The sequence below is a fragment of the Syzygium oleosum genome, unplaced genomic scaffold (assembly GCF_021117445.2).
Source record: "Syzygium oleosum isolate NSW1041296 unplaced genomic scaffold, Sole_v2.1 Sole_v2.16, whole genome shotgun sequence".
NCBI classification, from domain to species: domain Eukaryota; kingdom Viridiplantae; phylum Streptophyta; class Magnoliopsida; order Myrtales; family Myrtaceae; genus Syzygium; species Syzygium oleosum.
The window spans coordinates 8,721,168-8,739,564 of record NW_026607500.1 but is presented as its reverse complement, the minus strand read 5'-3'; the positions used below and the strand labels follow the sequence as shown (position 1 = coordinate 8,739,564).

Sequence of the window (18,397 nt, the reverse complement as noted above, 5' to 3'; positions counted from 1 at the left end):
AAAATAAAAGTTAAGAGGCTATTGTCTAACAGTTGAAAAATCTACTTGTACTACCCCAAAATTCAGAGAAGTTTTGTGTAATTTCGCCTCATATAATGGAAGGGGTTGAACCATCTTTATTTACACAAGTAGGCCCTCGACTAGAGTCAACCAGTGTTCATCGACACTCCCTAGTCTTCAACAATGTTTAGCACTGTTGATGCCTTGGCTTAGTTTACTAATGTCCGAGACTGTCTTGTGATGGCTTTGATAATCAAACCGAGAGAACCTTAAAAGAAAAGTTTAAAAAAAGGGAAAAAGAAATGGAAAACTACTCATGGTGGAGGTCATCATGCTTGCTGGCCATGATTGTATAATGTTGCTGATTTTCCACCGACAAGTTGACTCCAAGATCAGAAATAACATTCTTAATTCTCCAACAGATTCTAGAATATCTTTTTTTTTCTCTTTGTTTATTTTCTACTGAAGTACTTCGCATCACATATTGCTTTGTCCATTACCAAGACCATAACTTCAGTTTCTATACTACACCGGCAATTGCACATCGAAATTCCCTTTCTCCCTCAAAATCTGAATTTGACTCGTCGTACTTATGCATTACCTTTCAAACTCTTTGGCTTCGAAAGGCCAAACTTTGCAAAAGACTTTAATTTCGGCATTTTGATTTTCCTAACATGTATATTAACAAACCCCTGCCTAAGCATGGGAACTGGGTCGTACTGCCCCACACGGACCGGCCCTCTTAGGCTCGAGGTCTGCACGGCCCCTCATAGTTAGGGTTCATGCTAGGCTGGGCCCGCTAGCAATAACGGGCTGTGCAAATGTTCGGTCTCTAGCGTAGGTTCATTTTTTGTTTTTATTTTTAAGGAGTGATGAATTGTAATTGGAACAAGAGTGATAGGATCTAAGTGACGAACTTTCAAAAATTTAACTTTGAGAAGAAACTCTTTGTAGCACGGGAAAAGAAGGGGCAAAGGAGCAATAATGAAATGTTTGTAGCCACCACAAAGCATTGTCATGATTTTTTTTCCCTTGAGGGAATCTTTTGACTAAAATCTTGCCGACAACGCAAAAGCATGCTGAAAAGCATTGGTGGGTCTTCTTTTTCTTTGCTTTTTTGGCTTTATTTCCTTTTCACTGTCACTTTGCTTCTTCACAAAGATTTCCTCGGACTCCCTCAGGCCACTTTCGCCATGAATGACGGTCAAGGTCCACAAGAAATGGTTTTATGCTACTTACGAGTCATCAAACCGGTAGGTTAATTACTTTGATTGTTTGCTTGATAAATGATTCTTCTGGCCATTATTTGATAAAATGATTTTTCTTTTTGGCCAGCAGCATTTGATCAATGATTCAAGACCACAATTTTACTATTTTCTGTGGATTTTCAATGAGAGCTTGTAAAATGACATGCGTTCGCTCTTTTACTTAACAGATTTTACTTAATGGCGTTTTTATTATAATTGCTAGTAATATGTGGACGTGCACTTTTATTCAGTAAGCACACACTCTCATCCACTGAAGTTTGACAAATAAGTCTAGGTTATTCACTAGTGCTGATAATAAGCAGACTAAAATTGATATATCAAGAGATGTGACCCAATCATAATTTAACACTTAACAAGTGAATAAATAGATTTTTTAAGAATAGATGTATCGAAGCGTAGAAATCTAGACAGTTTCATTTTCTTTTAGAAACATCACTTTTGAAAAAAAGTGGTTTTTTCCATATCTCTTTAGCCTAATATTTAAGAGAATCTTGAACTTTCCACTTGGAACTTTCAACTTAATCACGGAGAATATAAACTTTTAGTTTCGTATTAAAATATCATGGAATTCCAATTTTCTTGGAAAATGTGCAGACCTTTCGAGTTTATCGAGTTAATTAAGATATTGTAGGAGCATGTCCGTATTGTAGATTTGAAGAATAAGTTCAATAGATCAATTTAGAGTTTGTTAAAGGGTATAATGGTCTTTGGGATTTTGATGTGTATATATACCGTATTTTCTGATCAATAAAATATATATCATCATTCTTCTTACATGGTATCAGAGCCTAAACCCTAAAATTACCGTCGTCCACCACCAACCACCGTAGAACCCAAGACCGGTAACCTCATACAAGGCCGGCGACCTCATCCCGGCGTCCCGACGAAGCGCCGGCGACCCGGCGAAGCGCCGGTGAACCAGATCTGAGGTCGCCCAGGCCCCGTGAAGCGCCGGCGAACCAGATCTGAGGTCGCCCAGGCCCGGCGAAGCGCCGGGGAACCAGATCTGAGGTCGCCCAGGCCCGGCGAAGCGCCGGCGAGCCAGACCTGAGGTCGCCCAGGCCCGGCGAAGCGCCGGCGAGCCAGACCTGAGGTCGCCCAGGCCCCGCGAAGCGCCGGCGAGCCAGACCTGAGGTCGCCCAGGCCCCGGCGAAGCGCCGGCGAGCCAGACCTGAGGTCGTCCAGGCCTGGCGAAGCCATTTCCGGCACCGATTTAAGTCCTCCAGGTGTCAATCGAAGGTTTCCAGGCCAGGCGACCCACTTTGACGTCTTCTGACGTCACTAAGTGAGGAGCGACCCCTTCTGATGGCTGCTGATTGAAGTGGAATCAAAAAAGAAGAAGAAGAAGGAGGAGGAGGAGGTGAATGTGTTCTAAAGTTTGACTTGGTTGCTGATATGCTTGAGGGAAGGGGGATTATCGCTGTGTATGTTGGTTTGGATGATTGGATGTGATGTTGGTTTGGCTAATTGGCTGATTACGTGTAGTGCTATACATGTAGATTGAGAGAAGGGGGGCTGAGTACTGTTGCGTATAATTACTGGTATTGAACTGATGTGTTGATTGGTTCGGATTTGGTCGATCATTTTGAAGTTGTTGTGATAGGTTGTGGAGTTTTGTTTCTGGTTTAGTGTGAGTGATTATGGCAGATAAGAACAAAGGAGTATTGACTGAAGTCGTATCTACATCTTCTAATCGTTTGACTGAGGAGAAATTAGCTGGGATCACCAACTTTCAGCATTGGAAGAGAATTGTGGTGATAGTATTGACCGGAAGAGAGCAAAATCACCATTTGACAGGTGCACGAACTACTGCTGATACTAAATGGGATACCATGGATGCCAGAATTCTTGGGCAAATGTGGAATTCTATGGAATCTCATGTGGCTGCCTTAGTTACACATGCCACTACTGTTAAGGATTTGTGGGATTACTTGAATGTCCTTTATTCTAGGGAAAATAATCTCTCAAGGATCTATGAAATCTCCCAAGATTTCTTTAGAGCTGGCAGAAAGAATCGGTCTCTTACTCTATTTTTTGCTGATTTTAAACAAATGTATGAGGAGTTTAATCATCTTTTGCCAATTACCTCTGATGTTAAGACGATGCAGGAGCAACGAGAACAATTGGCTGTTATGGGATTTTTGGGAGCACTTGGACCAGAGTTCGATGCAGTTCGTTCACAAATTCTTGGAGGAAATACCGTGCCTTCACTAACGGAGACCTTTTCTCGGGTCTTAAGGGTTTCACGTGAGTCATCTAAGGATATATCTCCCATAGGTGATAGTTCTGCCTTGGCAATCCAAGGAAATCGAGGTGGTGGTCAAGGTCGTGGTGGTGGTCGTAGTGGCCGTGGCTTTAATAGTGGTGGTAGTGGCCGTGGATTCAATAGAGGCCAATCACAGTCATATGGTAGCATCTCTAGTGACAAAGGGAGTAATACCGGACCTGCACGAACATGTCATTATTGTGGTATGCCTGGACATATTCAGCGTTTTTGCTATAAGCTTCATGGAAAGCCCCCTCATTCGGCTGTCGCTAATGTAGCCAATGCAGTAGAGTTGGGTGTTTCTTCGCAGTCTTCTGAAGGAGGAATACTGATTAGAATGTCAGAAGAGGAACTTGCTAGGTACAATCAGTTCCAGATTTCTCAGCCAATTTCCTCTTCCACAGCTACTTTTGCTCAGACAGGTAATGCAACAGCATGTCTTTCCTCTACCTCTCGCCCCTGGGTCATTGATTCAGGTGCTACCGATCATATGACTGGATCTTCAGGTATCTTTTCTGTCTTTCACGAGTCTTCGTCTAGTGTTACATTAGCTGATGGCTCTCTGTCCACAGTAAAAGGGATAGGCACAGTACCACTGACATCCTCCATATCTTTATCCTCTGTCATGTACCTCCCAAATTTTCCATTTAACCTTATGTCTGTTGGTCATCTTACCAAAGAATATAACTGTTCTATAACCTTCTATCCTGATTCCTGTGTTTTTCAGGATTTGAAGACGAAGAAGACGATTGGTAAAGGACATATGTCAGAGGGACTATATGTGTTTGATAATGCTACCAGTGTAGCTTGTTCAGCAGTTTCTCCACATCAAGTTCATTGTCGCTTAGGACATCCCTCTTTAGCAAGTTTGAAGAAAATTAATTCTCGGTTTCATTCTTTATCTAGTTTTGAGTGTGAGTCGTGTCAGTTTGGAAAATTGCATCGTATTAGTTATAGTCCAAGAGTCAATAAACAGGCTTCTCGGCCGTTTTCTTTAGTTCATTATGATGTTTGGGGTCCATGTCCTACTGCTTCAAAGTTGGGTTTCAAGTACTTCGTGACTTTTGTAGATGACTATTCAAGAGCCACTTGGCTATATATAATGAAAAGTCGTTCTGAATTATTCTCTATTTTTTGTGCGTTTGTTAATGAAGTACATACTCAATTTTCTGCTTCTGTTTGCATTCTTAGAAGTGATAATGCCAAGGAGTATTTTTCTAGAACATTCTCTGAATTCATGTCCCAACGGGGCATTCTTCATCAATCTTCTTGTTCGGATACACCACAACAAAACGGTGTCGCCGAAAGGAAGAACCGTCACTTGTTAGAAATTACTCGTTGTTTGATGTTTGAAATGAAGATAGATAAATCCTTTTGGGCTAATGCTGTTATAACAGCATGTTATCTTATCAATCGCATGCCGTCCTCTGTTCTTAAGGGTGCCATTCCTCACTCTCTTCTTTTTCCTTCTGACCCTTTGTTTCATTTGCCACCTCGTATATTTGGTTGTGTTTGTTATATTCGTGACCATCGTCCAGGACTTTCCAAACTTGATCCTCGATCCCTTAAATGCATTTTTGTTGGGTATTCTCGTACACAGAAAGATTACCGTTGTTATTGTCCTTCTTTACATAAGTACTTCACCACTGCAGATGTTTCCTTTTTCGAGTCTACTGTCTATTTTGATCATTCGATGGAGACTCCTACAGTGGATGATGATTCCTTAACATATGTTATTATGGAATCAACACCCACTTCGGATTCTCCGGTTATTCCTCCACCTGTCCAGTATGTTTATAGTCGACGTCCTCGTCAGCATGTGGAGCCCCCTGCAGATGTACCTCAGCCTATCTCATCTACTTCGTCTTCTCAACCTGAGGTAAGTCGGTCACATACTGATCTCGATATTCCTATTGCTCATCGCAAAGGAGTTCGTAGTTGTACCAAACACCCTATTGCCCGGTTTGTCTCATATTCTGGTTTATCGCTTCTTGTCGAGCTAGTCTAATGACCATTGATAATCATCCTATTCCTAAAACATTTTGAAGCATTATCTAGTCCAGTGGAGGGCGGCTATGGAAGAGGAATTACAGGCACTGGACCAAAATCAGACTTGGGATCTTGTTCCTTTGCCTGTAGGGAAAACAGCCATTGGATGTAAGTGGGTATATACTGTTAAAGTTAACCCTGATGGTTCTCTTGCTCGTCTCAAAGCTAGACTGGTTGCTAAAGGGTATGCACAGGCTTATGGGGTTGATTATGGTGATACTTTTTCTCCGGTGGCTAAGATGACCTCCGTTCGTCTTTTGTTTTCTTTGGCTGCGTCTGCTTGTTGGCCTCTATTTCAGCTCGATGTAAAGAATGCCTTTCTTCATGGAGATTTACAGGAAGAGGTGTATATAGAGTAACCACCAGGGTTTGTTGCTCAGGGGGAGTCTGGTCATGTTTGTCGCTTAAACAAATCTTTATATGGCTTCAAATAGTCTCCCAGAGCCTAGTTTGGGAAGTTTACTGTGGCGGTACTCCAGTTTGGGTTGTGTAGATGTACTGGAGATTATTCTATGTTTTATCGAGTTTCTGGAGCTGGTCGGATATTCCTTGTAGTTTATGTGGATGATATTGTCATAACTGGAGATGATTCTACAGGGATTAAAGAGTTGAAAAGGTATTTGCAACAGCAGTTTCATACAAAGGATTTGGGTCTTCTTAGATATTTTCTGGGTATCGAAGTAGCACGGGCGAAGAAAGGTATTTATATCTTACAACGAAAATATGTTCTGGATTTGCTTACAGAGACAGGTATGCTAAGTGCTAAACCACTGGATACACCAATGGAAGTGGGCTCTAAATTGACAGCAGAAGATGGTGAGCTGTTGGATGATCCGCAGAGGTATCGAAGACTTGTTGGAAAGCTAAATTATTTGACTATCACTCGTCCTGATGTTTCTTTTCCAGTGAGTGTTGTGAGTTAGTTTATGTCTTCTCCCCGTACCTCACATTGGGCTGCTGTAATCAAAATTTTGAGATACTTGAAGAAAGCTCCCGGTCGTGGTCTCATTTATCAGGATCATGGTCACAGAAGGGTGGAAGCCTTCTCAGATGCTGATTGGGCAGAATCTCCTATAGATAGGAGGTCTACATTAGGGTATTGTACCTTTGTAGGAGGAAACCTAGTATCTTGGAAGAGTAAGAAGCAAAGTGTTGTGGCTAGATCAAGTGCAGAATCAGAATACAGAGCTATGGCTCAAGCTACCTGTGAGCTAGTTTGGATGCGTCAATTATTAGTTGAACTTGGATTTGAAGACCCTGCGCCAATGGAGTTGTGGTGTGATAATCGAGCAGCTGTCCATATTGCCTCAAATCCAGTTTTCCATGAGCGTACCAAGCATATCGAAGTTGATTGCCACTTTGTCCGTGAGAAACTTCAAGCTAGAGTTATTTCTACTAGTCATGTTAGGACCGGTGAACAACTAGCTGATATTTTTACCAAATCTCTAGGGGGAAGTAGGATTGAGTATATTTGTAACAAGCTGGGCATGCTTGATATCCATGCTCCAGCTTGAGGGGGAGTGTTAAAGGGTATAATGGTCTTTGGGATTTTGATGTGTATATATACCGTATTTTCTGATCAATAAAATATATATCATCATTCTTCTTACAGAGTTTATATCCATTTGAAGTTTATTTATTTGATACTACAATAGGTACCAGGCTCAAAGTAAGAGGGCAAAATTCCTAAGTGGGATCGAGAGCTTATATATATTCGACAAAATACCTTTTCTAATGGAAAATAAATTAACAATAGAAAAGCAAAGTTCAACGGTGAAACCACTGGACTAGGCGTGCCCTCGTTACTGTCGTGATGCTTTGTATGTATTTATCTTGTTTGACCACTTGTCTGGAAAAAATGCACGTCTCCACCCATTGCTTGTCATGTGTGCAGATCGGGCCAATTTAATCTTATTTTAATTTGGACTTGGACCGGACGAAGCTCTGTCTCTCTTTATCTCTCTCTTCCCACTTTTCATCTTCTCCGGCAAATCCATGTACAGTCTCATCCCAATCTCTCTCTCCACTTTTCTTCTTCCCAACAAATCCACCATTGTTACGTTTATTGAAATTTTAACAGCACTTATCTTTTATTTTTGGTTTTATGTCTGATCATTGCTTCCGCATCAAAACTAACAAAGCTATCTTATTCTTCATGGGCAGGTGTCGCCTTGGATTTTCTGGTGCATTGAATCTTCCACCACACAAAGACAACGACCACAGGAGGGTGGTTATTGTTCCCGGTCAATAATGAATTACTAATTTATATCTAGCTCGACAAGTTTTACTTACTGATGCGGTTCTGGTTGCCAACTGGTTCGATTATATAATTCAAACCAATAAAGAGACAATGGGCAACGACAAGGCATCTGTGTTTCCTGAGAGGCATTCTGGTTTTCTTCTTCATCAGACTTGAAAGCAAAAATGAAATGGATCGTCTCATTTTTGGGCATTCTTTCGCTGTGCTCCTGGCACTGATCCTTTTCGCTGGGCTTGCGTTATATTTTCTCAATAAGAAGAAAGCTAGTGTGCATGGAAATGCAGAAGATGCTTATACTGGCGCATCTAGTTCGTTGACTGCGGCAACGGGAACTAATGCGGGCGGATCTAATTTGTCTTCGACAGAAACTAAAAATGGAGCATCTAGTTCGTCAACCACGCCAATTGAAAACCATTACGAGGTGTTCTTGAGCTTCAGAGGTAGAGATACTCGAAAAGGCTTCACAGATCACCTCTACAATGGGCTCATCAATGCTGGAATTGATGCTTTCAAAGATGAAAAAGAGCTCCGAGAAGGCAAGAAGATCGGCCCAGATCTTTTTGCAGCCATAAAGAACAGTAAGATCCTCATCCCCATTATCTCAGTGGATTATGGTACGAGTAGTTGGTGCCTGAATGAACTGGTTCAAATAATGGAGTGCAAGAATAATACAAGGCAAATAGTGTTGCCTATATTCTACAAAGTGGAACCATCTCATGTGGGACATCAAATCGGGAGTTTTGGAGACGCGTTTCATAAGCGTGAGAGGCGTTTGCAGGGTAGGCGTTTCGACCCAATGATATTGAAGAAATGGAAGCAAGCACTTAATGAAGTCAGTTCCTTGAAAGGATGGGACGCAGAGGGGTACAATTTTTCACCAAAACGTTCTCTGCTTTCTTTTTGTTTGTGTGGGTATTTACTATTTGTTCTTATTCCTACCTGCTTCTGTTTCTTTCTTTCTTGTTTAATAAAGAAAACGCAGTAAAATCTTGCAAGCAGTAAGATCCTGTGATATATGAGTTCCATAAGTTATCCTTTTTTAAGAATTACTTTAATGATATTGACCAATCTAATTTTAGATTTTATTGTAAGGATCCCATTCGCTTGAATAATATAAGATTTTTTAAATGAATTTTTACCCTTATATCCAAAAATTTTGTAACACTACGCCCTTCTTTTTTTCATGTTTATAGTATAAGCTACGTTAATCTTCAACCCGAACTTTTCTAATTTCAAATTTATTTGAGATTAATAGTACAACTTGTTGGTGTCCAATTTGAAGCTCATAACATCATACACCATGCATGCGATTGTCAATGCCATAATTCTTTATTTTCTCAAGTTACATTTGTTAAATCATTAAAGTCGATAATTAATTGCTTGTAAAATTATATTTACAAAAGAAATGTTTGATTGCTTATATATGATGATGGTAATATAAAAAGGGAAAGGAAAATAATCTTTATTATATGTTTGTAACTTTTCAATGCATTTTCCTATCTTCATCACATAATATCTATCTCATACGCCTGCATAAATTGAAGCAATGTTCTCATTTGGGGTAAAATTATTCTTCCACTTTCCAATATAATCAAAATCAGATTGACTAAAACATAGAACATAGATACTCAAATGGAAAATAATGTACATATGTTATCTGGAAACACGCCTGGAAACTTGCAAGCATGTACAATTGCGCAAATAAGGAGAAATCCCCTCAATTGTATTCAGGTTGTTCATAATATAGCATTCTAAGCAATTTCCAGATTGATATTACAGGACTTGAATTCCCCTTGCATCAAAGTTATGACCCGTTTATTGACTGATGGCTAGACTCCCATACAAGGCTGGCTTATTGGATTTTTGCTTATTCAACCGCTCTAGAAAGTTGTCAAAGTCACATCCACGTCATACTAATATCTTTAGCAGCAACAAGTTTAAAACATACTTTCAATCCATAATGTATACAACATTAAAGATTCACTAGCGATACGCTCAAGTTTCTTCCTGTTCAATATATTATGTTAGCCTAATGAAGGTATGAGGCACGCCATATGAATGCATCCACTCGCATTTCCCAGTTTAGTCTTAGCATATGAGATATTAGATGGAGGTGTGACAGAAACAATTCTTAAACTTTTTCGATTTATCGCTAGATTTATTTATTACTCTATTCTCAATAGATAAGCAATATAAAATTATGGTTCTGACACATTTGAGCTCTTGTCACATTTGATAGGCATGAAGGAGAATTGGTAAAATCAGTTGTTCGAGAAGTGTTGAGTGAGCTGAAAAAAAAGTTTGAGTTGGATATTCCTGAAAATTTGGTCGGAATTGATAGTCGTGTGGAGAAGGTTGTGAAATTCGTAGATAATAATTCTCATGCCACCCTATTTGTAGGCATCCACGGAATGGGAGGCATTGGTAAGACAACTATTGCTAAAACCATCTACAACAAGCTCTCAAATCAATTTGAGTATCGTAGCTTCATCGCTGATATTAGGGAATCATGCAAGCATGGCGTTAAGCACTTGCAGAATCAATTAATCTCTGATATATTGAAGCAAGAAAATCAAGTTAGTAATAAGGATGAAGGGATTAAGTTCCTCTCATCCAAGTTTAAAGGTAAGAAAGTGTTGATTCTCCTTGATGACGTGGATGATGATGATCACTTGAAGGCGTTAGCTGGAAATCATAAGTGGTTTTCTTCGGGAAGTGTGATCATTATTACCACTAGAGACGAGAGTATTCTTAACAAAGCTTATGTGGACTACAAACATGAACACGAGGAACTGGATATAGATACATCTTTGATTCTGTTTAGTAGACATGCGTTTAGAAAGGATGCTCCTCCGAGTGAATTTGAGGTCCTCACTCATGATGTTGTATCTGTCACTGGAGGGCTTCCATTATCTCTTGAGGTTTTGGGTTCATTTTTGAACAATAAAAAGCCAAATATATGGAGAGATACGATAAACAAGTTAATGGAAGTCCCTCCTCAGAAAGTGCAAGAAAAGTTAAGTATAAGTTATCGTGCATTAGACTATAAACAAAAACAAATATTTTTGGATATTGCTTGTTTTTTCATTGGTACTAACAGGAGAATCGCATCCTACATGTGGGACGCATGTGGCTTCTTTCCAAATGAGGGAATTGAAGTATTGAGATTGATGTCATTAATAAAAGTTGGAGATGACCATAAGCTCAGAATGCATGACCAATTGAGAGATTTCGGTAGGGATATCGTCCGCAAGGAAAACGAGAAGGAGCCTCAGTACCGTAGTAGGTTATGGGACTCTGAGGAGCCTCAGTTCATGACTGCATGTTTCTAAGGTACGGTTACAAATGAATTTACGGTGCAAAACGAACAGGAGTGCATCCCTTAGTGTGCCTATGCTACTGACTTGTGATAAAATTTGTCCAACGATTGTGTTTAACACATTTTATCTCACCCAATTATCTGCATTAGCTAATTAAGGTAATCGTATCAGTCGAGAAGCGCTGAATGCAACTTCTCCCGGTGTTTTGGTCATGAACAATAGGCCAGAAGAAAAACCATTGTGAATTATTTGGATCAATTGAGAAAATAGTAACTCCAATTTTCCTGACTATGAATCCATGTTCATTTGCTTTGAATCCGGGATATACCTAAAAGTCCAAGGCAAATAATGGATGAGCCCAAATAATACTTCTTACTATTTGTAGAGTTAGCAATGCCATATGTCATTTACCAGAATTTTTGAGTCAAGAAAATGATCAAGATGGCAGACATGAACGAGAATGTCTTTTGACATAATCGGCTGCACTGTGAAATGATCCCTTATATCCTGGATAAGCTCTTATTATTGCATTTACTTGCTGTAAAGAAAAACACGAGAAGCGTTTTCATAAGCTTCCTGAGGAAACTTTCTTTTATCCTATATGCCATTTGAAAACTATCTTGCATTCATTTTGATATGTGAACAGCACATAATGTTAAGGAAATGAATCATACTATATATCCCACAAAAGAAGCAACTTAAGCTGAATTCACTACCCAATTTGATCAAAGCTTCTGTGGTTGATGATGTTAGATGCCTATTAGTTGGATTGAAAGAGTTGAAAAAGAAAATTAATATTGAGTTCGACAAACAAAGATGTGTATATGTTGGGTATAATGAGTAGTTTGCTGATGTTAGTTGCTAGATTGATTACATTTTATTCACTGGCGCGATTTGGTCATTATTCCACCAGTTGTGATGTAAATGCTGAAATATCCAAAGGAGCTTTAGAAAGGCACTTCATAAAGGAAAAAAATTAATCAAAGGATCAAGAGCTCGATGTTTCTTGGACTTCTCCAAACTTTGACAATGCATCCTTGGAAAGGTAAAGGATGCTCGCCTATTTTTGAAATACGGAAAGTCTAGCCATTTAATATTGTGCCCAGTAATTTGGACGATTGTATTTCAATTTGGTATCATAATCAGCACCTGCATGAAGGTCTTTTGGAATCTTTATGCAAAGAGAGTTGTTTGTCGTTCAGTTTTGGATCTTCATGCTAAGGTGGAATCTATTTGATGTTTGGCTGCTAAACTTTGTTGGGTCGATAAAGAAATTGGAGGTTCTTACTTTGTGAAGCTGCTGTCGTAGTTGGCTTAGAATGGTTGTATCCGCTGCGGTTGGAAGTCTTGGAGTCGAAGTTTTGTGCGGTTGAGATCTTATTCCAGTAGATTTTGCTGTCAAAATGATAGAGGCCGTTCTTCATACCAAATTTGAAAAGGTTTCTGGTGTGAAGAACCAGGTCAAAGAGTCCAATGATGTGCATTTGAGATTGCGCTCTATTTGGGATATTGAAGTTCAATTGTAACAAAGGATCAGCTATCATGAACAAGCAATTTTGGAACCCAATTGGCCATTTATTTATCAAAAACAAATGCGCATTAATTTGTCGTGTCCCTTGTCAGTAATTGTAGCGGTCTTTATGTGCTCACTTGTTCATTATCCCAGTTGCACTCTGATTAGTTTAGCTTCACTTCCTGTTCTTAGACTTTTCTTGACCTGTCTTGATTCCATGAAATCCCATGTGTTCTTCCTCCTTTCTCCTTGAAACGTCATTTGTCGAAATTCTGGTACAGCTTGCATTATATCTAATTGGATACTGAGTGTACTTACAGTAGGAAGTATAAAAATCAGTTCACTCATTTGGCATTGGCTAAGAATGCGCACCATTTCACTCATTTTGCCTTCCAGTGATCGAGAGCCTTTGGTGACACTAACGCCTCGGATTATGCCTGGTCAGCCTAAAGAGATAAGGATAACAGAGGAAGGAGAATCTAAAAATGGACTCAAATTGTCATGACAAGGTACAGAAATTACATTGAAACAAAAGAAACAGGTAAGGTTCAATCATTCTGTGTTCCTAGTCTCTGCTTGTGTCATTATTTTCTGACTTCATTTTCCTAAATAAACAAGATGAAGAGATGGCCAGACAAAGAGAAGCCAACCAACTTGTCACGGAGATGCATCATAACAATGCCACCAATCAAAAGGTACTTTTAACCTATTTTCAAGTAACTGACGATGTATTTGAATGATTATAAATGCCATTTTCAATTGAGTATTGTTTGGTTCTTATTAGCCTAGTTGGGAAAGCAGTCGAGTCATTTCTCTACTAAGAGATACCAACAATGTTGTGGTCCATGCTAAGAAGGTAGAGAGTGCATTTCGCATATTTATCACTACAGTGGGATTAGAGGCACAGCTTTATGGTAGTAAATGAGTTATGTAAAGATTTGAAATTTGATTTCATAATATCCATTTCTTTCGTCCAGCAGCAAAAGGTAGACAATATGAAAAAGAAGCAAGAGGGTGGAGCATTTGAAGGACATTGGAAGTGTTGGATCAACAAGATCTCCAAGGAAGAGGAAAATTCACCAGAAGTAGCTGTATGAAGAGTTGGAAGTCTGATATATTTTAGTACTTTGTGTTGTTATGATAATCTTCAATTAAGATCAAGAGATGGATCTTGTTGTTTATATTTTTCTGCTAGTGTTTAAGATGTGGGAATGATACTGTTAAGACCACAAGCATTCTGCGCAACAGCCTTTTTGTGCCTGGGAGTGCGTTTGATATTTGAAAAGAAAGTGCAGTTGGCCTTACTTTTACCGAATCTGTTGGTGTTATAGACTAGGCTCTGTCCACAATAACAAGCCAAGCTTGTTAGAAGCTGGACATGAATATTCTTACCTGACAATTTCGACAAATTGTCATTCCAAAAAAACCGCAATTTTCTTCGCAAAAAGAAAGAATCTAACATTTGCATTCTAAAAATTCGATTTTTTTAATTGCAAACACCAGCAATTTCCAGAGACATCAATCCGAGGAAAACTAGAGATTTTAGTCCTCCAACTATTCAGCAGTTCCAGTCGGGGAACATGGCTCTCATCCAAGTTAAAGACCAAAGTGAAAATCCACATCATTCCTTCTTTAACTTTCCCAATCGTTTCTGCTTTCCAAGACCTCAATGTGATCTCCACAAGGCAGAATTCTCCGACTCGAGCAGCCTCACCTCCAATTTGGTCGAATTTGACGTCTTCACCTACACGGGCATAATTAGGTGGCGCGCCCTCCTCGACCCCAAGATCTGCATTGTCGCCTGCTAGACCTCAACCCATCAAACCATCTTCGTCCTTGAGGCTCAAAGCAGTTTGTGTGAGAAGTTCGAAGTGTGACTTGATGAAGAAGATGGAACGTTGATGTCGAGGAAGAGGTTTTGTTGAAGCCCAAACATTTTCTTTTTCCTCTTTTCTAACCAGAGAATAAAAGTAGATGGATAAAATAATGGACGCGCTGGCTCATCATTTAAAAATCCAACTCAGTATACAAGATTTCATGTCATTAAATAACTTCTGATTTGTTATTTTATCAAACGGGATGACCACATTTTTAAGATAAAAACAGAAAAAAGAAAAAAAAAAGAGAAAGACTCCCAATATGTATGTTACAAAGCCACGTGCATTAGATGTAACAATAAAATCATGTTATATATTACATAGTATATCTTCTACCAACATTCTTAGCTTATCAATTTTAGTAGAACACTGAGAATGGTACCGTCTTATTGGGCTTTAATTGTTTTAGACCTCTTTAAATCTCTTTTAAACCAAAGTTAGGTAAAATCATAGTATTACCAGCTAATTGAATCTGAATTACAAAATGGGTTTATCATCCATTTTCTCACCTCAAGTGATTAGCTATGCACTGTGCATTTTTCATAATATTCACGTGGTTTATCGTGACTGCATGTCCGGTCCCTAGTTGAGGTGGTGAATTATTATCGATTCAATGATTTGCTTATACAGTGATGTGTAAATTTGGGGATGCTCTTGGTTGGTTGGTCTTTGATGCGTCCCGCAATTTAAATAAGAAATAAAAGGCAAGAAGACTGTCTAGGAAGGTCAGAGATATGATTATATGTATATAGCCCAAGCTCACAAAAGCAAAGATGTAGGACCAGCAAAATAGTACGAGGTTACCATCATTCTCACATTTCTCCGTCTCCAAAAATACTCTGAATATTACTTTCTTGCTCCCATCACTTAGACACTTTTCATGGCTTAGTTCCTCATAATTATGTATCCACTATCATTCTGACATTTCTCCGTCTCAAAACAATTATGTTTTTCCATTAGCTGACCCGATTACAAAAATTGGAAAAAACACAAATGAGCACGAAATTGCCCGCTCTATCAGAGCACCTCCATTTCGTCAAAAACTGTCAATGGAATGAACATCTCTCGTGGAGCTTATTCACTAAGCGCAGCAAACTGAACCGGAGCTTCGCTACATCTTCTCTTCACTTGGTTGAGGATCGACGAGTTCGGATTGGAAGTTGGTCGTTCTGGAAAGAGCTTCTTACATCGTTAATTTAACCAGCCTTGTTTGAGTTCTCTACTGCTTCGTGGTGGATGCTGTGAATTCTAGTGTGTCTGAAGGAGGAACGGTCTTTGTCAGGATCGAGAATCGATTTTGAGGTTGCCTGAGTCGTATAGAGACAGCGAATGAGGATCGTTCGGATGCATCGAGGCGTTTGTCATCTTTTTGTTATTTCTGATGTAGTTGAATGATGTTGACTCGTGAATGTTCGGGAATGATTGGGATGGAAATGCTGGCTCGGTGATGATTTCATTTGAACAGAGTCCTTTGCGTTTGTTGTAGCGTTTGATTGCCGGTCCAATTTGCACATCTTGGTGCTGGCAGAGGCTTCTCTCCACGAGAGAGAGATAGTTGGCAATAAATTTAATGGTATCGTTGTAGATATTAGTCTGATCCTTCCATTTTTTGAACTGTCCTTCATTTGGCAATTTTATTGCCCAAGAGTTCGGATGCTAAACTTGAGCGACATTATAACTCCATTCTTCTTGATAAATAGAGGACTAGCATGGGTGTTGTTTATCCTATGTTGAAGTGATGGAATCCCTGCTGCTTTCCTTTCTTTTGCCACTCTAATCATTTCCCGAATCATCGAAGCAGGGCGCGCCCATCTGTGTTCATTATGGACAATGTGTCAGGTGATGACTTGGCAATACATTAGAGATTAGTGATGCTGGGATTCGATAACTCTGCAAATTCCTTTTTTTCTGTAGGATTTGGTGAAAAGCGTGGTGCGCAGTAGGTTATTTACGTTTGAGCTAGCAATCCGGTTGTTGGTCACAGAATGCAATGCAAGTGTATTTAGGTTTCACTAAGCAGTTTGATAGCGTAATGCGTTGTGTGGCTTTTGTCAACTGAGAAAGGAGCCAGAGTGAATGCTGAAGCAGATTCACCTAATTAAATAAGTTCCTTGTAAGAAGATGAAGAGGAGAATCGACTCACTGCCCTTTTACACCGAATGTTATTTATTATCCATGACTGACCTTGTCTGATGATTCGATTCTCAAGTGAAGAATGTTAATGATGGTTAAGATGATAGTCAGCCTTTCCATCTTTTATTGGATGTAGATTTTCTCCCTTCAGGAGTCCTTGGAAATTTGGTATTTGGGGGAAGGTGGAGTGGATACAGTTGCTTTTCATGTTTTCCTCTTTTCAGAGATCTCCTACTGATTGGAGCAGTTTTCCCCCACTTTTCTTGTCCTGGAAATTTTCTGGACAATGTAGAATCCAAATGCCACGAGACTGAACAATAACATATCAATTGATGTGCTGTATTCATTTGGAGAGTAGTTTACAGATCAATATATGCACTAATTCATACTCTGTATAGCATACGGATGTGTAGGTTCAAAGTTTTCTGCTCATTCGAGTGACAAGCTTTCTGACCTTTGCCCTAGATCCTGGTTCTCATGCAATTTAGCACATTGAGAACTTCGAGAAATCTATGCTAGAATGGTCGGCTGTTAGTCTATCTAAGATAAATGCATGATGCGGATACTGTAGTTTTGGTTTCAAAGTAGAATTCTGGAATCTCTGTGCTCGTGCTCATCCTGTTTTTTTTTCTGCATGATGAAAGGAGATTTAATCAATATGGTACACCATGGCACAGAAGAGAGAGAGAGAGAGAGAGAGAGAGAGAGAGAGAGAGAGACTTCTGAGTCTTGCTGGTTTATGTAGGCTAGTGTAGACATGAAATGGAACGAGATTCCCATCGCTGATGATTGCTGTCGGAAGAAGATTACTGAAGTAGCATTTGCGATGATTGGAGATAGATCATTGTGTTGTTCTAAAGCAGCTTGTCCGCCAGAGCAATAGATGGTGGAGTTTAATTGTTTCATGACACACAAATGAAGTGATTGCTTCCTATGCTGTTTGTGTAGGCAAAATTCCTCAGATGTGAGCTATGATATTGTATAGTGGGGCTTCGACTGTAATTCTAGGCTTTAAAAACTAAATATTCTTCCTCTGATTCTCTCGGTGCCTCCCTCCAACTTAACCCACGGACTTGATTAATACACGTGGAAGAAGCATATGCTCATACCGCATGAAATAGGAAATGTTGGACTAGAATCGTAAAAACAATTTGTTATGTGTTGACTCTTGGATAACACGTGGAATGTTAAAACAAATTTCAATGGACTATAATTGACTTGTGAGATTAGGTATTGCTTGGATCCTGAAGAACCCCATCAAAGGTTGGAATGGATGGAAAAGTTGGTCAATTGACCTGGGTAAATACCTTCTTCATGAAGGTTCTTACTTAAGGACATCGATGTCTGTCTTCAGCAGTGGTGCAATATGTAGTTCTTCCGGCAGTATGGAATCATTTAGTCAACTTGAAGGTATTTGTTTTGTTGGAAGAGTCTTCTGACTGGAAAAGTCTCATGAGTCAGCACAGTCGTATGTCTGAGGCTTGAGTCATTAGCAGTTTTTGAAGAAAGCTTCAAGCGGAATTTCAGGAGGAGGTAGTATATCCTTGATGGACAACTTTTGCTCTTACAATCTTTCGCCATATTCCGTTATCTTACTTAGTTTAAGAGCAATTGAATTGTGTGAATTTGTGGGCTTTCACCCAAGATTGGCTCATGCATGGTCGCGTCCGATATAGTTTGTTCCAGACTTCAAGGAATCAAGTGATCGGGA

At 39.5% G+C, this 18,397-nt stretch overlaps 1 protein-coding gene and 1 long non-coding RNA gene across 4 annotated transcripts in view; both read left to right on the top strand.

Annotated features, from left to right (window-relative positions):
- The window catches only part of LOC115662506 (disease resistance protein RUN1-like), a gene marked incomplete at its 3' end in the record, with an annotated part of 44,001 nt that extends 32,853 nt beyond the window's left edge, over window positions 1-11,148 (top strand). The window contains exons 5-6 of the mRNA XM_056318761.1: window positions 8,231-8,707; window positions 10,083-11,148. Of these exons, the coding sequence (XP_056174736.1) occupies window positions 8,231-8,707; window positions 10,083-11,148 (1,543 nt within the window). The remainder of the gene's footprint in view (window positions 1-8,230; window positions 8,708-10,082) is intronic.
- A 3-nt stretch (window positions 11,149-11,151) lies between these two features.
- LOC115662505 (uncharacterized) lies at window positions 11,152-13,984 on the top strand. 3 transcript variants are annotated; one of them, XR_008818165.1, is made up of 5 exons: window positions 11,152-11,176; window positions 12,077-12,208; window positions 13,073-13,217; window positions 13,295-13,371; window positions 13,654-13,984. It is a non-coding gene; the product is annotated as an uncharacterized LOC115662505 (long non-coding RNA). The 3 variants fall into 3 exon arrangements; XR_008818166.1 differs by lacking the exon at window positions 11,152-11,176 and having other exon boundaries at window positions 11,189-12,208; window positions 13,657-13,984; XR_008818164.1 differs by lacking the exon at window positions 11,152-11,176 and having other exon boundaries at window positions 11,190-12,208.
- The last annotated feature ends 4,413 nt before the right edge of the window (window positions 13,985-18,397 follow it).